The following is a 23,098-nucleotide window of genomic DNA, read 5'->3' on the forward strand; positions in this document are numbered from 1 at the left end:
GTTTGAAAGTTCATTTGTCCTTGGGGTGCCTGGGTGACTCGTTTGTTCAGGTATTCAACTCTTGGTTTTGGCTCAGGATCGAACCCCATGTCAGGCTCCATGCTCAATGCAGAATCTGTGGGAATATTTCTCCCCCCCCCCCCCCACACCCCTCCCTCACCTGCATTCTTTAAAATTTAAAATTCTTTAAAATTCTCACTCTTTAAAATAAATAAATCTTTAAAGAAAAAAGTTCACTTGTCTTGATTGTGAAGCATAAACATATTTGTTTGTGATCTTAATATACATATCAGATGTTAGAAGTCCTTTAAAGGGTTTTTTTATTTTTGTTTTTCTGGGGTTTTTTTGTTTGTTTGTTTTTTCTAATTTTATTTGGGTTGCAGACCAACTGAACCAGAACCTTTTTTTTTTTTTTAAAGATTTATTTATTTATTCGAGAGAGAGAGTGCACTAGCACAGGGTTGGTGGGGGGAACAGAGGGAGAGGGAGAGACCAACTCAAGCTGACTGCATGCTGAGCGCGGAGCCCAACACAGGGCTTGAGATCATGACCTAAACCAAGAGTCGGACACTCAACTACTGCCCCACTCAGGAGCCCAAACATTTTTTCCATATTAAGTACTTTTGTTATTCTGAGAATCTATTGATATTTCAAACTACTTCTACTGTTGTTAAGAGTATTAAAAATAAGACAAAGTCTGTGTATGTTCTGTTTCAGGTATTCTAATTCAAAACAGGTTATTCGCACTATGACTTAATAGATTTGTTTATAGGTAATTCTGAGTAAAAAAAAAATCACTAAACTATTTATAAATGCATTCATTTAGGATGTTACTATATTACATACCATGAAAGTACTTTGGGTAGTATCAGGAAAGTATCTTTAACACTCAGAGTCCTGTTGTATATATCTTATTCTTGTCATTTAACTTAGGAAAGAAATATGATAATCAGATTTAACATTCTTTTTCTAGTTTGATAGCACAGTTCTTTTTAATATTGCTTCTTTGCATCCTAAATTTGTTCTTTGTACTTTTCTGTATGTGTACAAAATTTTATAGTAAGAGTTTTAACACGGAATTAATCAGATACTCTATTTGGTTTTACTTTTTTTAGTAGTTCAGTGTAGTCAAATAAGCTCTCTTTCTGGATTAATCATTTTTTGTGTTTCTAGACCTCTAAACACGGCTAGTGCAGAGTCTGCATTAAATAAGTAATCATAAAATGAAGAATACCCTTTTGTGGCAATATTTCACAACTCCTTGTTTCTGCCATTTTAGCTTGCTTTTCAATGAGCGATGATAATAAAGCGTGGTAATTGCTAAACTTATCCCATGTTTTCCCATGTGATAGTCGATTAAGTGATGTTCTAAAGAGAAAACGACTGCCAAAACGAGGGCCAAGAAGGCCAAAGTATTCACCTCCAAGAGATGATGACAAAGTAGACAATCAAGGTAATTGCTTTGGTAATGTGGTGGGCTACAGAGGGAAGGATAGTAGCAGTGAGAGGCATGTACTTGACAGCTTTTAAGCACACCTGGGTTTCCTGAACAGTTGTTTCAGTAAATTCATCTAGTATTATAAACAGGAATGTTAAAATTCGGTTGGTTTTTCATCAGTATGCTGAGATGACTTAACTCTCATTACCGCTTCTTTTTATAGCTAAAAGCCCTACCACTACTCAGTCACCTAAGTCGTCTTTCCTGGCAAGCTTGAACCCAAAAACGTGGGGAAGGTTAAGCGCACAGTCCAACAGCAACAACATTGAACCAGCACGAACTGCGGGAGTTAGTGGTCTTGCCAGGGCCGCCTCAAAGGACACCATATCCAATAATAGGTGAAGTGGGGGAATTCTGTATTACTTTTGTTCTGAGATTAGTGAAACACTACATTCTTGCAGTCAGCACATTTACTACGTGGAGATGAAACAGAGCCTTTCAATTTATGCTCAGAAATGGCATTGCTCAAGAATGGAGAAGATTTCTTAGTTTTTGAACTCTGGCTTTTTCCTAAATTCAGTCACACTTCAAAACCATTTCAACATTTCTGGTTGGGAGTTAACATATGTTCAAAACCAAACATGGAACCTGTTCTTTAGTTTTGTTCTAGGGAAGGGAAAGCTGACATATTTTGTATACGCGCACACAGACTCCCCCTTCTATGATACCCTTCTTTCCTCTACCCTTCACAGTGGAACTTAAGGACCCTAGAGTGGAGGCTTGTTTGTTCTAAGCTATTTAGAATTGTATCAGCTAAACTTTTTCACATACCAGTCTTTGGCTGTTTTTGTTTTGTTTGTTTGTTTTTTTAAAATTTTTTATCTTTTCAGTGTGTGGCTTTGAAAAAAATTTTTTTTTCAGCCCTTCTGAGTTTTTTTATTTAGTTTTTTGGTCTCTGGTTGTAACACCAACAAGAATTACTTCCTCTGCAAAGAAGAAATTTTTAAAAATCAAATGCAACTGGGTTAAGAGATAGGCTTTGGGGCGGGGGTGAATTTGTTTGGTTGCTTTCCCAATTTTGGTTACTAAGAAAATAAGCAAATGTATATCTAAAGCCATCAGAATTTGTAATTTAAATTGCCACATCTCAGCTAATAGCACAGGTGCAGGTTCCTGGCCTGTAGTTCTTCAGTTTAGTTCTCTAAGGAACAGGATAAAGGACAAAGCAGGTATGTCTGTACCTAATGAAGCAGCCATGTAGAGTTGCTTTCAGGCCAACACTTAGGGGTAGAGTTCCCAAGAAGTCAGAACTTTTTGTATATTCTTCATGTAATGATCTGAATTATAGTTTAAGTACATGAGCATTTCTCTACTATACCTTAGCCCATTTTGAAAATGACACTTAGGGGCGCCTTGGTGGCTCAGAGGGTTAAGCCTCTGCCTTCGGCTCAGGTCATGGTCCCGGGGTCCTGGGATCGAGCCCCGCATCAGGTTCTGTGCTCAATGGGGATCCTGCTTCTCCTTCTCTCTCTGCCTGCCTCTGCCTACTTGTGGTTTCTCTTTCTGTCAAATAAATAAATAAATGATCAATCTTAAGGGTGGGTGGAAAGAAAGAAAATGACAATTTGATTCATCTGAATTTTAGAAGCATAGGTGGAAAATAGTTTTAAGTGTAGCAGCTATTTGCCTTTGATGTGGAGTTATAATTGAAATCCTTTCTATACACGGAGACTGAAATTAATACCTTTTTTTTTCCTTCTTGCAGAGAAAAAATTAAAGGTTGGATTAAGGAACAGGCGCATAAATTTGTAGAGCGTTATTTCAGTTCTGAGAACATGGATGGAAGCAACCCTGCGCTGAATGTCCTTCAGAGACTTTGTGCTGCAACTGAACAACTCAACCTCCAGGTATCACATGGGCCGCACCGTGTTGGTCCTTCGTCATCTTTTCCAGCATCTCTTCTGTCTTTCTGTCCTTTCCTTGATGACTCTGACTTTCCATGAATTTTGTTGTCTTAGATCACCTTTTTCGCCAGACATGTACCTTTAGCACTGACTTAGCTGTAACTTGTCCATTGACTTTTGTCCTTCATTATTTTATCATTAACTATACTAGGAATCTCATCTTTGACTTTCTTCTCTTCTCATCCCCCTTCCTTTTTTAAAAGATTCATTTAGAGAGCACATGCATATGAGTTGGGGGGGGACAGGGCCAGAGGGCCAGCAGATCTCAAGTAGACTCTGCTCTGAGCGTGGAGCCCGACAGGGAACCCATTCTCACGAACCTGAGATCATGGTATGAGCCCAGATCAAGAGTCAGAGGCTCAGCTGATTGAGCCACCCAATCTGTCACATTAATATTTCTTGACAAAAAAAGAAACTTGAGAGAAATGTCCCATAGGTACATCTCAACTGTGGGTATTAGAATTAATGGGGGACCCTCCTTAACCCCTTAAATGTGACTATCCCTCACATGGATCTGATAGTACTTGGATGATAGTAATAAGCCTTTTATATTTCATCTGATTCTTAGCCTGTTTACATTTTTAGTGTACTTTGAGTATTTCGAGTAGTCAAGAATTGTCCATTTCATCCAGGTTTTAAATGTATTAATTTAAGGCCATACTTTATATTCTTGTTTTATCTTATCATTGTGGTATTCTAGCTCTTTATCCCTCAGTTTGTATTCTCAATTCTATGTCTCATTTATTTATTTATTTAGTCTCTTGATTTCTTTTATTATTATTTCTTTATTTCTTTATTCAACATTGGCTGAATGCAAGACTTTCCTTTTTTATGCTAGTAGTATGGATGCTGGTTTTCTTCCATGAAACCCTAACATTTCTGACTTTGTGTGTAAGATCATAGTTTCCAAGGTTCTACCAAGAATGCATCACTCCCCCCACCTTCTTTTTTAAAAATGTCAAGTATGTATTCAATTCCTTTTGGGGGAAATGTGCACTGTGCATTTAGTTTAAGTCAATATAAATAATCAGTACAGATAAGTCAGTATATCATTATAAAAATACTGTTCCCAACTCTTCCAGGTGGATGGTGGAGCTGAGTGCCTTGTAGAAATCCGTAGCATAGTCTCAGAGTCTGATGTTTCATCGTTTGAAATCCAACACAGTGGATTCGTGAAGCAGCTGTTGCTTTATTTGACATCTAAAAGTGAAAAGGATACTGTGAGCAGAGAGATCAGATTAAAGAGATTCCTTCATGTATTCTTTTCTTCACCAGTAAGTTATCTCCTGATGCTGATGATTCTCTGTCATCCTGTAGGAATCACTGGTCACTGATGGGTGTATTTTCACCTTAGTAATATCCTTTAGGTGCTGGTCAAGATATTGAGGTCAAGTCTCTGGCTTCTGATACAGTTTTAGATTTGGATTTCTTGGTCTTTTATATATCAAATATACTAGTAAAGTAACATAATTGTGATTTAATGGCATACGTGCTATATTTTCTATGGCCACTGTATCTTGAGTCTTTGTTTCGGTAAAACCAGCCATTAATAGTCTCTTGTGAATATATTTTATTCTCAATATTTGTTTTTAAACATGTTGTCAATATATATACATATAGGGAAATATGGTAAAATAGCTATAGACATGAGAGAGGATGTATATACGTTTCCATTTTGCATATAAAGTACAGTATTAACAATTTTATTGGAGTGTACGCAATCACCATTAATATAATCTGGATTACCAAACCTCTGAGAAGGCTCAGAGAGGCTGCACTTCCTTCAGCCTCAGTAAGAGCAAGAATGTAACCATTCTTGGACACTAGTGACTTAACATCATTCTACTTACTGCAAAACTGCTTGAGAGAAGTCATCCTCTGGATCATCTGTGTAGTAGGACTAAGGGTAATTCTATGTGTTGGTGAAACATTTGAGCACTTCTGTATTCCTGTATGTTGGTGAAACATTTGAGTACTTCCTGTATTGTTTTAACTTGGGCTCGTAATGCAGACTTGTTATTTGTTTGAGATGCATTAGATGTGTAGCAGTACTGGATGTAGTTTCATACCATGCTTAAGATTAAGTACAGGTCTGTAATCTCCATGCAGCTGAATGGGTTTCAGAAGTTCTACAGTACGGTACGTATATATTGCCTGGTTCCCAGTGGATTCTAAATAGCGCTCCATGAACGTTGAATATTTTTGCAGGAAAGCATATGGATATTCCTGCTCAGTTCAGGTAAATAAAGACTGCAAAGGGCCTCATGTCTGAGTCAGATCTCTTTGCCAATAAGTTGTGTTTTCTAGCCTTTTTGGACTTAGGAATTAAGAATAAGGGATTGTGGACCTGTACAAAAAAAGAGTCTCTTTGAAATAATTTAGATGCAAATAATCATTCCAACCAAATCTATCAAAAGAGAATAGAGGAATGGTTCTCTTCTGTAAAACTGACCGTTAAATTTTCTTGTTGAGGAGTGTTCCATTTTCAAGAGGCCTCGCTTAACCTGTTGGTTTATTTATAACTTTAGCTTCCTGGAGAAGAGCCCATTGGAAGAGTAGAACCAGTGGGTAATGCACCTTTGTTGGCATTAGTTCACAAGATGAACAACTGCCTCAGCCAGATGGAGCAATTTCCAGTGAAAGTACATGACTTCCCCAGTGGAAATGGGACAGGAGGCAGGTAAGGATCAGTGCCTGGGTGTGCCCTTGCCATTGGACTCTGTGCTTCATTTTGTTGAGGTTAAGTGCCAAGAGGTCTGGTAACATCTTCATCTGCTCTAAGACCATTTGACTATAATGACTGAAGAAAAACACTTTTTATCTTTAAAATCGCCCCATGTGTTTTTAACATGTTTTGGAAATACATAACCCATTGATTGTGTTGGTGAGCTATAATAGGCTTAGTGTTCCTTAAATTGATAGACTTTAATATATACGGCTTCTGTCTGTGAATTTGTAGATAGGGATAATAAAATATTTGCATTCTGTGCAATAATGTGATATAAGTGGTTATACCTTTGATGGGTTTCAGCAGATAAGTGTATTTTGAAGTTTTCTTGTTTTCATTAAAACTTCTGCTTTTTCCATAATACAGTAGTTTTGCTGGACTCATGAAATGCTATAGAAAGAATTCACTGTAAAAGTTCATTATGGTATTTTCAGGTTGTTACAAGGTTTCTGGAATATTATGATTAGAAGCCTACAAAATAAGAAACTAGTTTAGTTTTAAAATACAGTCTGATGTGTTTTGAAAACATTTAAATTTTTTATTGAATTAAAACGATGCATTATTGGACAGATGAAGGGATCCGTGTGGGCTAGGGTTTTTTTCTGGCTTTGAATATTATTATAGAATGTAGTATTCAGTTTTGATCATTATCCTGTCCTGGAAAATTTTACGGAATATGGGGGCATTTTCATCTGTGCCTGAAAAAATTACAGTTCTTTATTTTTACCTAGATTTGTATTTTTAAAAATGTATGTTTACATATATGTGTGTAAATGTGTGTGTGTGTTTGTGTGTACGCACGTGTGTGTATCTCCTGTCTAATGGAATATTCTTTCCCATACTTTTATTTGCATGCCTTATGGAATCTTACAGATAAACTGCATTTTAAGCCTGTCTGTGTCTCACTATTGTCAGCCCTTTCCAGAAGTGAGCAATTAAATATCATTACTGGGTTAGACTGGTGTAGCTATCAAACTGCTTCGTTCAAAAGACTGTAGCAAAGTAAATTTTAAAGGTTAGTTTTTAAAGTAATTTTAGAACTGTTTGAAAGCAAAAAAGAGGGCTTTTTCCTTTGTTTTAAAAGCCATAGAATTTCGTTAGGCTGCGGCAAAATACTGCAGAAGTGAGCAGGCTCAAATGGTTGAGGAATTTCTAGTCTAGAGAAATAGTTAAATCTCAGTAGTGAGGATTTCTGCTCACATCGGTTTCCGGTATGATAGAGATAAAATGATAATTTAATGTTTTCATATGCATGCATACACACCGTCTTTGATTTCTTACTTTATAATAACTTTCACTAAGTAACTTGAATTGCTGGCTTGACTTGACATAGCTGGTAAGTGCGTGCTTATTTTGTGTCTTAAGAAAATGAAGTTTGTATTGTCTTTTGTTTGTATTATGTTGATTTTGAAAATAATAGAATAACTTTTTTTCACAAATTATCTTGAGCTTTTCTCTCAACAGAGGATCACAGGCTTTAAAATTTTTCAACACACATCAGTTAAAATGCCAGTTACAAAGACATCCAGACTGTGCAAACGTGAAGCAGTGGAAAGGCGGGCCAGTCAAGATCGATCCCCTGGCTTTGGTACAAGCTATCGAGAGATACCTTGTAGTTAGAGGTACTTTCCCTAGATGTGTGTTTTGTGTTTGTGCGTACATTGGGCTGGGACTGTTAGGAGATGTGGGAACGATTTCCCTGCTTAGGGCTGCTTCTGTTAAAACCTAGCATTGGGAACTTGTGTTCTAATCATTCATTTTTACATAGACTGTGGAAGTATAATACACTTCCGAGGGGTTGATGGCTGACTTCAGTGATGAGTTCATTTATCGTGTTGGAACATAATGCAGTAGAAATGATGCTCTGTAGGTGACAATTTTCTTAGCTGCTTCTGCTTCATAGGTCACAGTGTTAAGAGTATGTTCTAAGAGTATGTTCATTTAACCAGTATGTGTGGGCTTTTCTTTGCCACGGACAATTGCTTAGGAGTTTAACGGCCTTCTTGGGTCTTCAGGGTATGGAAGAGTAAGAGAAGATGATGAAGACAGTGATGATGATGGCTCTGACGAGGAAATAGACGAGTCTCTGGTAAGGTGCTATTCTCACTGTGTTGTCATGCACACGCGGTTCGGGGCCTGGAGCTTAAGTGGGTTTTCTTTGCTTCATTCAGGCCGCTCAGTTCTTAAATTCCGGCAATGTAAGGCACAGGCTACAGTTCTACATTGGAGAGCATTTGCTGCCGTATAACATGACCGTGTATCAGGCAGTCCGGCAGTTCAGTATCCAGGCCGAGGATGAGCGGGAGTCCACGGACGACGAGAGCAACCCTCTGGGGAGAGCCGGCATTTGGACAAAGACTCATACAATATGGCAAGTCCAAAACTGACTTTTTTTTTTTGCTTTGTCATCAACTTCCATATGTCGTTCCTGTGTTTTGGAATTCATAGTAATGACTGGCTTACATAAGGAGAGGGGGCCCAAGTCCTACATTTTATTATTAAAAGCCGCTTTACATATTTTATCTGTGTGTACGTGAATGCATGCATGTGCATACATGTGTACGTTTGTATTTGCCTTCCTTAAGTCTCCTGGAAAACGTACTCATGGGCAATAATCACAGTATATGTCAACTTTTTAGATTCATTTCAAGTCTTTAAAGAAGACAAAAACCTCTTTGGAAGATGACATTCCTTTAGGTAATAAGCTTGGCATCTCTGAGCCCTTAGAGGCATTTGGATGCAGCTTTCTGCATTGTTTGTGAATGTCTTCTACTTAGATTTAAAGAGAACCAATCTTCAGGGCACCTGGGTGGTTCAGTCGGTTAAGCAGCCGACTCTCAATCTCTGCTCAGGTCTTGATCTCAGGGTTGTGAATTCAAGCCACATAGTGGGCTCCACTTAAAAAACTCCACAAAACTACAGAGAGCCATTGTTCTCTGAACCAACCCTGGCGTTCCTCAGGTGGCCTCTCCTGGGCCAGTGCACTCTTTGTGGTGGTTTCCTGAAACAGTGCCTGGGGAATTCTCCAAACCCATAAGTAGGGAGAAACAGGATAGATGTCAGAGTTCTGGTAACTGTGGTGTCTCTGGGTCACACTTCAGCTCCTGTAGAAGAGTTTGTATTTTTAAAATTGACATTTAGTTTACATACTCTCCAATCAATTTAGGTACAAACCCGTGAGAGAGGATGAAGAAAGTAATAAAGATTGTGTTGGTGGTAAAAGAGGAAGAGCCCAAACAGCTCCAACAAAAACATCACCTAGAAATGCAAAAAAGCATGATGAGTTATGGCATGGTAAGTTGGTCCATGGGAGGGGAAAACAAATTGCCACGGGGCAGTAGGTTTCTTGTTGTGGAAGTTTTAAAGGAATGATTTATATCTAGCAGTGAAACCCTTAGATATGATACAGAAAAAGTGAATGTACCACAAATGAAAAATTAAGTACCTGCAAAATTAAATTTTGGAAGAAAATTGGGAAGAACTCCTACTGTTCTCATGACAAATTTATGTTTTCATGAAGGTTAAAACAAATTTCGTTAGTAGAACACATTTACTAAAGAAGAGACTGATGGTGGTCAGGCAGGCCCTCCATTTTGGTCATTTGTTATAATCTAACAATTACAGAAGGAATGAGAAGTTCTGCCAGGTAGTGTAATGACTGCAGAATGGAGTAGCGCCCCCAGTTGATCTCTTTTGTTTTGTAGCATGGAAGCTATCAAGCTTCCAGTCTCCGTATGCTCACCCACCCCCGCCCCCCATTTCTGTGAGGGTAGCTGTGCTTTAACATTTGGCTCAGGGTCCTTCTTGGAGACCATCTCTATCCAGGAGTTCCAAACAAAATGGTGTCAGCTACTGGATTTTTTTTTTTTTTTTTTTTTTTTTTTTTGTCCTCAGAAATAAGGGCATTATAACAGTGTTTTGTTTTCTTTTCAGAAAACTTAAGTTCTGGGTTTTTTTGGGGTTTTTTGTGTGTGTGTGTGTGGGAGGGGGGTTTGAGTTTTTTTTGTGTCTGTGTTTTTGGTATTAAAAATTGCCCTTTCTTTTATGATAGCAATAGTGTGGTAATTTTTAATTCCTTTGTTTGGTAAAAGTAAATGGCAACAGTTTGAGCCCCTGCCCCATGCCCAAGCTATTACTCAGTGAAATCTAAGAATCGTAGATCCCCTTGGAAACTCTGTCTGTCCTATCCTTGGCCTCAGATTAAATAGCCAAATCTTCTATCAGATTTACAATTGGGAATATTTGTCTGTTTTACATGGTCATTTTAAGGTGGTTATAAAAATTTAAAAATCCATGTATAAAACTAAACTTAAATTTAAACATTGTCTTTATTATTCTCTGTGGCCGTTTTATTGTTAGTTGTTTCTTCTGTTGAAAAGAAGAAATGGGAAATGAGTCCGTTTTTCTCCTTTACAGTTTATTGGGATATGGGAGGAAAGCAAAATTTTCATAAGCTGGTATGATGTATGTGTAAGATAAAGGGAAAAATGTTGAAGCATCAGTACTCTGATAGGATGCCAAACAGTAGATCTTCACAGCTTGTGCTTACTATTTTCGGGGGATAAGAGGACACTGGCTCCACTGGCACAGCCTTTCTAACTTGGGTCAAACCTTACCTTTGATCTTTTGCCCTCTAGATGGAGTGTGCCCATCGGTATCAAATCCTTTAGAAGTTTACCTCTTATCCGCGCCACCTGAAAATATAACTTTTGAAGACCCATCATTAGATGTGATTCTTCTTTTAAGAGTTTTACATGCCATCAGTCGATACTGGTATTACTTGTACGATGTGAGTAATGTGGCCTGCTTATGGAGTTTCCCATCGTGTGTAGTGCGTGACATGTTACCCATGGTTGATGGCTTTTTCTGTCTAGTGGTTGATGAGTTTTTGTTGTACTAGAGACAGCCATAAGGATTCTGTTCAATGTAGAGGGATCATAGCCCAGTGAGATATAACATACTCGCCAATGGGAATTTCTCCTGCACTTTCTGTGGCTGGCCTACATTCCTGGATGAGTGTTCTTCCTGGCTGTAACTTTATTAATTTAGGCTACAACATGAAGAACGATTGTGAATTTATTTATTTATTTACTTATTCATAGAACTGATAGAAAAATTCCATCATTCTACATTTAAGCAAAAGTTCATTTGTCCAAGTTGATAATAGAGAAGAATAACAGAATTGGCCTCACACAAAACATTAGCTGCCACCTCAATGATCGGATCAGTACTAGCAGCTTGTAGAGGTTGTGGTATTTGAGATCTGCATTGTGGAAGTTGTCATTTAGGTTGAGACACTTGAGTGAGGAGCTGTATATCGTATGTTGGGAACCAGGTGAAATCCAGGCCCTCTGCATATATTTTTGAAGATAAAGAGTTAGTGGATAGCACCCTAATGTTTTACTACATGCAGACTAACTTTATTTATTTATTTATTTTCAACATTTTACAGAACGCAATGTGCAAGGAGATTATTCCAACTAGTGAATTCATTAACAGTAAGTTGACAGCAAAGGCAAATCGGCAGCTTCAGGATCCATTAGTAATCATGACAGGAAACATCCCAGCATGGCTGACTGAACTCGGAAAAACCTGGTAAGATGATCATTTCTGAAATGATGTCTCGGGAGTGTGTTATTGTTGCATGGGTATTAATATATTTTGTCACAAAAACAGTCTTCACTGGACCTACTTAAATGTGTTTAAGTAACATCATATTTGATCACAGCTTGCTTAATATTTAGTGTCACTGCCTGTCCTCTAGCTGGGGCGAATACAAGGTCTACTTGTGACAGTATGTGTCTAAATATATGACACAGAAAAGTATGCAAGGATATTTAAAGAGATTTAAAATCCTCTGTCTTCGTAAAGTTGGACTCCAAAGGTATATAGTGGTTGATTTTCTGAGCCTGTTTGCATCTAGACTTAACATTCTCAGAGACCATAGAACTGTACCCCCCATCAGTACAGTAGTCAGTAGCCACATACATCTGTTTACATTTAGCTCAATGAAAAGTAAATTAGAAATTAGATTTTAGTCACATCAGCCACATCCTTATGTGGCTACCTATATTAGAACAGACATTGAACATTGGCATCACCACAGGAAGTGTTTTTAGCAGCTCTGTGTCAAGAACTTCCAAAATCCTAAATCAAGAGGCAGCAGTAGGACCTGTGTCCCTGTAGGGATCCTCTCTGGAAATCAGCATGGCTGTTTGGTAGGTTTGAGTGACTTAGAAGTGCTAGAGCTGGAGGAAGACCATGAGCTAGTAATGCCATTATTATTATTTGTGTATATGTGGTGTGGGGATGGTTTGACAGTGTCATGAAGCAGTGATCGTATTTTAAAAATAGGGTTTTGCTGGTCAAGTCAGACTTCCTAAAAGTCTTAGGGTAGATTAAAGATAATCTTGAATAGACCTGATTTAAAGTATAGGATTTTTAATAGTTGAATTTCATATTTCACAGCAAAAGGTACTTTTAATGCATTATTGATCCCTTAGAAATTTCATACAAGAGTTATGAAAATTCTTCCAAATTAGTTTTGCCAAGACCGTTTTTATTGGTTCTCTTAAAATTCTTCCTCTGTACCATAGTAACAATTTGTTTCTAATGTAGTGGTTTGTATGGTTTGTGATTCTAATTCAGATAATCTGTGTCTCATCTTTTTACAGCCCATTTTTCTTCCCATTCGATACCCGGCAAATGCTTTTTTATGTAACTGCATTTGATCGGGACCGAGCAATGCAAAGATTACTTGATACCAACCCAGAAATCAACCAGTCTGATTCTCAAGATAGCAGAGTTGCACCTAGATTGGATAGGAAAAAAGTAAGTTTCTCCCCCCTAATATGTAAAGGTAGACCGCATCGAGCTTTTGCCAGTAACGGGAATGCTGGAGCTGAGGCGCGTGGGAGCAGTGTCTGTGGTGCGGAACCGTCACACGGTCGCTGCCGTACCTGCTAGTCTGTCTTCTCTGGAGCAGCCAGGGTTTCCTGTCAAGTCTTGGAACCAGGCTCTCTGTGATTCTTTTTCGTCCCACAGTTAAGAGTCCTTTTTTCCCATTTCTGGAGTAATTTCTCCAGTTCTTTTTTCTTAGTTGCCATAACTCTCGTGCCGAGAAAGAGTCCTGTCTTCTCCCACCAAGGCTTTTTCTTTTTAATTTAGGAACTCACACTATAGCCTCCCTTTTATACTTGATCCGTGTGTAGTAGTTAGAATTAACCAGATGCACTTTAGTCCCTTCACACATCACTCTGATCAGAGCTGACCAAAACAGGATTCTTGATGGGATTCCTGGCTCGTGCCTAGTTAGCCCCTGGTTGCTGACCTCCATTTCCTGGGCTTCTCACCTTGGCTTCACACTCAGAGCTCTGACCACTCCACTGTGAGCCATTCCAGCGGCGACCCCATCCTCCATTTGTGACGCCACTGCCTTTTGCTTCTGATGTCTCTGTTCATCTTCCTCTTTTCTTGCTGAGGATTCTTACTCGTGTGTCTTTTGAAAACCTGTAACTCCAAGACTCATGAGAGCCACTAGTAATGACGTGAAAAGAATTAGAAGGAATGAGAAGCAAAACAAAAATTACCTTATACTTTTTGTTTGTTTGTTTTGCAAAAGCCTTGCTATTTCTATCTTTATTTGTATTAGTAGGATTGTGTCAGTGGCAGTGTTGGTAGATTTGGAAATCTAGCAGGACATGTCTCGTCCCCATGAATCTTGTTAGTAGATGTTTGTAGTTGTGCTTGTAGGATCTCTGCAGGTTGGGGCCAGGAGGTTTCAGCTCATCTGTCTCACCTGTCCCTGCCACACCGATCTCTCCATGATGTAATTGTAACTGTGCCCAGGGAGAGGCCACATAGCTGCAGCCCTAACTTGCACTGGTGTCTGGCAAGGTTACAGAGAGCCTTTCTTCTCCACCTGAAATTTTCTCAGTCGTGTGTGTGTCGTGGGCTCAAGATAATACTTAGACTTAACTTGTAGCTTTGTTGTCCACGTTCATAGCAACACAGTTGCTTCTTAGCCTTTCCTGACATGTGCTTTTCTAGAAATGGTCTTGGGGCGCTCCAGTGGCTCAGCCAGCTCAGCGTCCGCCTCTTGGTTTTGGTGGGGGTCATGATCTCAGGGTCGTGGGATCAAGCCCCACACCACTCCATGCTGGGCATGGAGTCCACTTAAGATTCTCTACCCTTCTTCCTCGCCCGCTGCCCATTGCCCCACTCAAGCAGATGCATGCACACTGTCTCATGGGCTTTCTCTCAGATAAATGAAAAATAGTATTTTAATGGTTCCTTTTTTTTTTTTTTGCACTCCAAGAAATGCCAGCTGTTTATTATAATAAAGTGTAACACAAGCATTGTTTCCTCACATTTGTGCTTTGTTTTTCAGCGTACTGTGAACAGAGAGGAGCTGCTGAAGCAAGCGGAGTCTGTGATGCAGGATCTGGGTAGCTCTCGGGCCATGCTAGAGATCCAGTATGAGAATGAGGTGAGCTTACCAGCGTGGTTGGTTTTCGACTTCATTTGTGCCTTCAGTAAGACTTTGTTGGTCCTCTGAAATTCTAAAAGACAATTGGGAAATTAATCTAGAAATTGGAGATTTGCTCTGTGTAGGATGATCTTGGAAGGCGGAAACCCTCCAGTTTCCAAGATTAAGATGTTTTTTCCCTGCATAAGAGCAAACATTTGTGTAATTCTTAGGTTGATAAAGTGAAAGGATGTTTTAAGCATACCTTTCAAAATGTTTGAACTGCTTTAAAAAAAAAAACAAACAACAGATCTAACCTGTATAATAAATGTACACTTACAACATGTACAATTCTAGTCGTACAAATTCTCATGTCCAAATGTATTCAGTCTGAAATCATTATCACATCAACATCAAGAAAACATTCCATCACCCCAAATTGTTCTCCTAGATCACTTTGCCCTTCGCCCCTCCCCCTGCCTCCTGCCCCCAGGCAACCATCAGTCTTTTTTCTGTCTTGCAGTTCTGTCTTTTCTTACAGTGTCCTAGTAGGTATGTAGCCATTTGTGTTACTCTTCTGTTACTTAGTACAGTTCTTTTGAGAGTCATTAAAATTATTGCATGTATCTGTATATTTCCTTTTATCAGGAATAGTAAGAGACTGTTACATAGATATTTAAGAAAATGTTTCATCACCAGGTGATGCACAGTTTAGTTTCCAGTTTTTGACATGTGTGAATGATGCTGCTGTGAACATTGGGTACAAGTCTTTGGATAGACACTTTATCTTAGGTAAATTCTTCAGGGATGAATTGCTGAGCTACTTACTTAGTAAGATCCATTTTTACTTGGTGAGAAACACCACAGTTTTCCAAGTAGCTTTGCCATTTCCTATTTCCACCAATGATGGAGCTTGTGAGTTTCGGTGGCTTCCCATGCTTGCCAACTCTCGGGTCTAGTTTTTTTAATTTGTGGTATTTTGGTGGGTTTGCAGTAGTATCTTACTATGTTCTGTTTGCATTTTTCTGATTTCTTATTCCCATTTGTTTTACTGGCCATTCATATAGGGTCTCTGGAGAAGTGTCCATCCACATTTCCAGCATCGTGTTTTATGATTAAGTTGTTACTCTGGATATAAGTACTTTATGAAATGTCTTTGGAAGAGCAGACAATTCTAATTTTGTTGAAATCCAGTTTATCAATTTTTTTTCCCCCTGGTCTGGGCTTTTTTTAATCCCAAGAAATGTTCTCCTCACCCTTGGTTTTCAGAGATTTTCCCCCCCATGTGTTTCTCTAGAAATTTTAGAGTTTTGGCTCTCATACTTAGGTCTGTAATCCATTTTTAGTTATATATAGCATAAAGTAAGGGATTAAGGATATTTTTCCTTTTTTCTAAAGATAGGCTATTTCATTTTCCTAGCACCATTTGTTTGAGAAGGCATATTTCTCCCATATTGAATGACCTTGCCTCCTTTTTGAAAATGAGTCGATTGTGAATTTTTGGATCTATTTCTGGATTTTCTGTTCTTTTTTGTTTTTTAAGCTGTCTTGATTACTGTATCTTTATAGTTATTCTTGAAGTCAGATAGTGTGATTCCTCCAACTTTGTTTTTCTTTGTCAAAGTTGTGGTTATTACTCAGTCCCTAGTATTTCCGTGTAATTTTAGAATCAGCATGTCAGTGTCTACAGAAGGTCTCCCAGGATATTGATAGGGATTATATTGAATTTTGGTCAGTTTGGGGAGAAAATTGACATGTATTAGTGTTGAATCTTGGAGTTTATGAACACCATGTAGACTTGCATTTGTTTAGGTCTTTTTATCTCTCAGTTTCATTTATTAACTTAAGTCTAGAGGTCTTTCATGTGCACATTTTGTTAAAATTCTCCCCAAATATTTCTTGTTTTGTGATGATGTTGAAAATGATACTCTTCTTATTTTCTGGTTGCTATTAGTTTGTAGAAATAGTTGATTTTTATATCTTCACCTTATTTTATGTGACTTTGATAATTTTTCGTTCTAATAACTTTTTAATAGATCATGTAGGATTATTGCAGAACCCAGACTTGGGAAGCTTAAAGGGCTGGATAGTAAAACATGCAGGGGCTGCGGGCCCTACACGGCCCATCACAACCACTGCATTTTTGCCTTTGTTGTACAAACAGGAAAGTGGCCGGAGATGATACTTACATGAATGAGCCTGGCCATGTTCCAACAAAATTTTATTGTCAATGAAATTTGAAGTTCATCTAATTTTCACATGTGGTAAGATATTATTCAAGATTTTGCAACCATGAAAATTGTAAAAACCACTGTTAGCTTGCAGATGGTACAAAAAGAGGAAGTGGACCAGAGCTATAGTTGGCTCACCTGGGGTGTTGGACAGTCTTGGCAGCTGTGGAGAAAAAACACATTTTTACTTACTTTCAAACCTTTGTCATTTCTTTCTTTCTTTCTTTCTTTTAAAAGATTTTATTTATTTGACAGAGATCACAAGTAGGCAGAGAGGCAGACGGGGGTGGGGGGAAGCAGGCTCCCTGCTGAGCAGAGAGCCCAATGCGGGGCTTGATCCCAGGACCCTGGGCTTTAACCCACTGAGCCACCCAGGCAACCCTCATTTCTTTCTTTTAAGGCACTTTTATATTAAACAGCCTGGACCGGCCCTCAAGAGATTTCAAATAATGGTTTTCTCTGTGAAAAACTCTTGAGGGTACTTTTCCTCCCTCTTTCCCCTCAATATTTTTAAGACAAAACTTGAGAATGTTTAGACTTCTAAAACTCATAAAGACCTAAAATTTCCAAACCTTCTATTACACTGATTATAATAGCCAGTCACTCTGCCCATCAGTTTTCTTGACTATAAAATGTGAGGTAGAGTACAACCAGTAACAATCTGCAGTTTCACCTATGGTTATCCAAGGAATTTTAATATGAGTTTGATTTTTCTTAGGCTTTTTCATCTCATTAAGACTTTTGAAAAGTTAATTTGAGAGTATTTAGTCATCAAAAGTAAAACTTGAAGTCATTGTGATCTAGGAAGTCGACCGTGTGCTAGGGATCCGGGTTACAGCAGAGTTCCTGCAGTCAGAGGTGTAGTGGCGGGAGGGGGTGGTGTGCAGCACAGGACAGAGGTACAAAGGACCCAAGTCCTACCATCCTAGGAGCATGTGAGCAGGTTCATAGAGTTCGACTGATGGAAGAGAGCAGAACTAGGGGACCAAAGGCTTTGGGTCGAGCAAAGGATTGGGCTTTGTGGCAAGTAGCAGAAGCGATGGGGCAGAGGGAGATGGAGTGGAGGCCTTGGCTGCTGGATAAGAAATTGGCACGCTCTTTTGAAGCCAACCTGACCATGCCTCTTACTCAGAGATACAGTTCTTCAGATGTTTACATGTGCATTTCTTCTTCTTAAAACTGCAAGACCTCTGCCCCAGGTGACTTCTTTTCCTGAGTTTATTTTTAACTTTAATTTTTACTTTTTTACCCCAGTACATTGTTTTCTTGCCAGGAATGTCTTTCTTTCCCTCTCGCATCCTTCGTGGTACTGTTCACATTGCCTCTTACATGGAACTTGAACAAGTTCACGATAGCATCACAGTGATTGCGCCACAGGTCATCAGGACTGAGTTACTAATGTAGAAGTCTTAATTTAATAATCTCCACTGCTGAGTCCTACCCACTAATTATGGGAAAGATTCTAGGAGGATCATTGGGGAATAGGGCTTGGGAGGAGTACTGACTTTTTAGATACAAAGGGCCTTCGGTTGTAGAGCAGATTAAACCCTACAGGTCTGGAAGTGACCATTAGGAAGACTCCAGAGTAGCTCTAGAAGAATCCGAATTCGAAGTATCAAATCCAGATGGGCCCCATCTTGAATAGGGATGATTGGTAAACCAGTGTCTAGGCTCAGAGGCTAGCTGGGGCAGCCAGCTTGGGTTGGCTGGGGCTACAAATGACCAACCTCCAGGAGGGCAAAGTGTTAGGAGCGGGGACTCTGGAGCCTGGCACCAGCGCTGCCTGACCATGACACTGGGCAATTCTGTAAAGTCCTTGGTGATACCTCAAGAGGGGCAGAAGAGATGGACCTTTCTCATCCCATGTTGTTAGAATGATTAATGGTAGAACATTGTCCTGTTGTAAGTGCTGGTATGTGTTAGCTTTTGAAAGAGAAAAACTCAGTTGTCAAAATTCATTTTTCTGTGTTTTTACTCCTAGTGCTTTATCCTTTTTCTTCCCTTTTTTTTTTTTTTAAGAAATTATTTATTTGAGAGAGAGAGATCACAAGCAGGCAGAGAGGCAGGCGGTGGGGCGGGGCTGTGGGGGGGAAGCAGTCTCCCTGCTGAGCAGAGAGCCCAGTGTGGGGCTGGATTCCAGGACCCTGAGACCATGACAAGGCCTAACCCACTGGGCGCCCCCTTTTCCTTCCTTTAAAAACAGATGAAGCAAAACCAAAGTACCTACCTTTCTAGTGGAGTGGCTGAGTAGAACAAAAGCCTGAAAAGATAAGGTTGATCGTCGCAGGGCGGCTCGCCAGCCAGGTTACAGGGTGAATTGCTAGAATAGCTTAGACTACCTCCTTCCACACCTCACAGATTTGCTGTGATGACATGTTTACAGTGATACTAGTGCAATTTGATATTTTAGGTCTGTTTTACCTTTAAAAATAACAGCCCATTCCTTGGATGAAGGAATTAAACTGATCTGATTTGTGATTTCCATTTAGCCTCGGGTTATTATGCTAAAAGGAGAAAACTTAAGTGGCTCTAAAGCACCATCTGCTGGATATCAGATGTTACTGCAGTTTTTCTTTTTTCTTGGCTTCTCTTTTTTCCTTTCCCTCCTCTCCTCCAGGATTCAGTGGTGAACAAAGTATACAGAATTCCTACCACCACAGAACTTCCCCGCCCCCCGCATATTTACACATATGCGTATGATGGGTCACATGATGAAGAGAAAGAAAGGTGGATTGGCATGGGGGAAGGGATAGGGTGGTTAAGAGGACATTTGACAGGCAAGTCATTACCATTTAGGGAAGGGTTTTTCTAGCGAAAGAACAGAGAAGCAAAAGCCCTGAGGCAGATTCCTGGCCCTTCCACAGAATGACCAGCCAGAGTAGGAGTCAGGCTATGGGAGGGGTCACCCAGGCAGTGCAGCCCGGGGAAGAACGTGAGCTTTTGCTCTGAGTGAGATGGGAGGCCTCTTGGCATTGTGAGGCTAGACGAGGAGATGCCAGGAATGCAGGTGCAGAGAGCATGCAGGAGACTCTAGCAGTAGACCAGGAAAGGGACCAGGTCAGAATATATTTTGAAGGGGGGCTTACAGTGTTGAATGATGGGTTGGAATGTGCAGAGTGAAAAAAAGAAAAGCCAGGGTGGTGTTGGTGGGTCCAGAAGGTGCCACCACAACCAACCTGGTATGTTGCTGTTTGCAAAGTTAGAGTGAAATACTTGGTGGATTGGATCTGATCTTTAAACTAGTTTGGATACTTGAAAAAAGTAACTGTGATAATGATAAAATAATGCCCATTATCTGCAAATCATCTCTAAGTGAACTCTAGTTATCTTGATCAGGATAATGATTTGAGGTGGCCTATAAACTACTATATTAACTTGTCATAAGCTGCATATCTAAATTTATGGTCCGAGCTGGTCAGACCTTTATAGAACGTGAAGGAGTGACTAGGCTATGAGCATGGACACAGGATGCCTCTCATGCAGCGGGGCTTTTCATTCAGAGCCGTACAGTCACATCCAGGCTGGTTTTAAAATACCAGTGCCCAGGCTTTAACCATACTTGTCAAGCGAGAATCTTCAGGACATGCTTACCAACTCCATGCAAACATACTAATAAAGCTCTCAGGAGTTTCTAGGGCGCCGGGGGGCTTGAGAAGCACCGATGTACTCCCTGAGACTAAGTTATCCCGGGGGGTGCTCACATGGGTCTGACCTTCCCTGGGCCCTGTGTTCTTCAGCAAAGCAGTGTTCGGTGGCTGTTGTGTGTCCAGGTACTCTTGAGGGTATAGAGGTGAATTAAAGTTGCCCTTGAGGGAGAAATGCAAACATAGAATGAAACTGTGGCAGTGTGAGGTAATGTGAGAAGTCGCTGAACAACGATTTCTGAAGAAAAGGGAGCAGAGTCCCTGTGCTGAAGAGGAGGCTTCTCTTGAGGAGACGACATTTGAGTTGGTTTCAGGGTAATAGCTCACCCGAGAAGACTCTGGAAGGAGATCATCCTCAGACACAAGCCTTATTCTCCAGGGGTGCAAGAGCTATAGCAGTACTCTTGTCAGTATAGAAGCCCGCAGCACACAGTGCGAACGTGAGGGTCTTGGGCAGTAACAGATAGTGGCTCGTTCTTGTTTTGGGGGACCAAGGCTGAAGGAGCCTGATCAGGACATTTGGGGAAATGGTGCATGAATTAAACAGTTGCTGCTAGTATCCATATTGCAAAGAGGTTGGCCCAAGAAAAAGGCAGCATAAAGTCTGAAAATTTGAAATTGTTCTGCCTTTGTTCTTTTGTAGGTTGGTACAGGTCTCGGGCCTACACTGGAGTTTTATGCACTTGTATCTCAGGAACTACAGAGAGCTGACTTGGGTCTCTGGAGAGGTGAAGAAGTGACTCTTAGCAATCCAAAAGGTAATATTAATGTGTGAGGTTGTCAGTTTGTGCTTTAAACGTGAGGTAAAAGGGCCTTTATAATTCATTAAATAGATTTACTTTCTAGTAGAGGGCCATGGGCTCTGACCGTCATTCAGATTTTAGCCTTTGTTTCCTCTTTTATCAAATTAGGGAGAACCTTCTAGCTCTAGAGGACTTTATTCCATGATCCTGATTTTGAGAATACTGACTTGCTTAGATGTTCTTAGTTATCAGGTTTTGTCCTGTCTTGTTTTGTTTTTGGAAATAGCATCTAAAGTTTTGTGACTTGCTCATTTCATAGGAAGCCAAGAAGGGACCAAGTATATTCAAAACCTCCAGGGCCTGTTTGCGCTTCCCTTTGGTAGGACGGCTAAGCCAGCTCACATCGCAAAGGTTAAGATGAAGTTTCGCTTCTTAGGAAAGTTAATGGCCAAGGCTATCATGGATTTCAGATTGGTAAGTTTAGGATTATTTGCTTGTCTACATTTTTCTTTGTCTGTGTACTCTGAGAGTATCTCAATCCCCTGTACTTCATGCTGTTTTTTTTTTTTTTTTTTTTTTTTTTTTTTTTTTTTTATTTGACAGAAATCAGAAGTAGATGGAGAGGCAGGCAGAGAGAGAGAGAGAGAGAGAGAGAGGGGGAAGCAGGCTCCCTGCTGAGCAGAGAGCCCGATGCAGGACTCGATCCCAGGACCCTGAGATCATGACCTGAGCCGAAGGCAGCGGCTTAACCCACTGAGCCACCCAGGCGCCCCCATGCTGGGTTTTAAAACAGTGTGTCATGGGCTTAATGGGCATATGACTTAACATGGAGATTTCTATTTAAAAACACTAATTTGGGACCAGTATCTGAGACACTTGGTCAGTATATAGAAGACATTTTCTTTCATCCAGTGTCAAGTTTCCAAGCTGACAGTTTTGTCTTGCTTACAGAATGGGCTGTTAACCAGTTACTTTAGAAGTTACATTTTTTTCAGTTTTAATTATTTGATTCTTCTTTTTATAACCTCTTTTTCCCCCAGATGTGCAGTAATGCAGACTACAGTATTTAGTTTATTCCATCCCCAATAGATTAAGATTCCTGTAAACGATCTCTTAGTTTGGAGGCCCTTATGGAAAATATATATCCATCATTGAAAGATAACCTTTTTAGGGTCACTGTTTAAATAGGATTCTTTGGTGTATTAAATTTTTCACAATATCAGGGCCCCAAATTGGGTTTAAATGGGAACAGTTGTGTGTAATGAGAGAAACAGTTCCAAAATGTGGTTTTTTTGGAGGGGTGAGTTATTACTCAGCCTTTATAAATGATCTCTTAAGAATGTCCGTTACAGAACTGAGGCAGTTCTAGGAGCTTAGCGTGACTGTTAGAATATTTTGTATACTTCCTTTCAGGTGGACCTTCCCCTTGGCTTACCCTTTTATAAGTGGATGCTGAGGCAGGAAACTTCACTGACATCACATGATTTGTTTGACATTGACCCGGTTGTAGCCAGATCAGTGTATCACCTAGAAGACATTGTCAGACAGAAGAAAAGACTTGAACAAGATAAATCCCAGGTAAGGTTAGAAGATGAGGAAATGATCAAGTGGATCCGTTTCTACTGTTGTAAGATGAGGTCTTTGTTAAATGGTTTCTATTTGACACAGTTACTGTTTTACATTATTTTACTTATTTTATTTTGGAAGAGTTTAATTTTTTTATTAGATTAACTGAAACGATTTCACAGTGAGTAAGAGGACTAATAAAAACAGCAGGTGATAACAGCTTGATTAACAAGTAAATGAAAAACACTCCTGACTTGAACATATAAGGCTCTTAATAATTTTAGGTGGGTGTTATGTGTCTGGGCAGATACTGTATC

At 39.7% G+C, this 23,098-nt stretch overlaps 1 protein-coding gene across 16 annotated transcripts in view; it reads left to right on the top strand.

The window, feature by feature from the left end:
• The window catches only part of TRIP12 (thyroid hormone receptor interactor 12), a 144,197-nt gene that overhangs the window by 112,676 nt on the left and 8,423 nt on the right, over positions 1–23,098 (top strand). For 11 of the 16 annotated variants that reach the window (XM_059167785.1, XM_059167793.1, XM_059167791.1 and 8 more), the window contains 16 exons: positions 1,353–1,453; positions 1,662–1,836; positions 3,204–3,345; positions 4,485–4,676; positions 5,931–6,082; positions 7,580–7,752; positions 8,146–8,219; positions 8,302–8,501; positions 9,297–9,424; positions 10,768–10,919; positions 11,583–11,725; positions 12,805–12,961; positions 14,520–14,618; positions 21,116–21,230; positions 21,535–21,689; positions 22,629–22,793. In XM_059167785.1, coding sequence (XP_059023768.1) covers positions 1,353–1,453; positions 1,662–1,836; positions 3,204–3,345; positions 4,485–4,676; positions 5,931–6,082; positions 7,580–7,752; positions 8,146–8,219; positions 8,302–8,501; positions 9,297–9,424; positions 10,768–10,919; positions 11,583–11,725; positions 12,805–12,961; positions 14,520–14,618; positions 21,116–21,230; positions 21,535–21,689; positions 22,629–22,793 — 2,323 coding nt within the window. The remainder of the gene's footprint in view (positions 1–1,352; positions 1,454–1,661; positions 1,837–3,203; positions 3,346–4,484; positions 4,677–5,930; positions 6,083–7,579; positions 7,753–8,145; positions 8,220–8,301; positions 8,502–9,296; positions 9,425–10,767; positions 10,920–11,582; positions 11,726–12,804; positions 12,962–14,519; positions 14,619–21,115; positions 21,231–21,534; positions 21,690–22,628; positions 22,794–23,098) is intronic. The other 5 variants (XM_059167789.1, XM_059167790.1, XM_059167794.1 and 2 more) reach the window with 1 other exon arrangement.

The sequence above is a fragment of the Mustela lutreola genome, chromosome 3 (genome assembly GCF_030435805.1).
Source record: "Mustela lutreola isolate mMusLut2 chromosome 3, mMusLut2.pri, whole genome shotgun sequence".
Lineage (NCBI taxonomy): Eukaryota > Metazoa > Chordata > Mammalia > Carnivora > Mustelidae > Mustela > Mustela lutreola.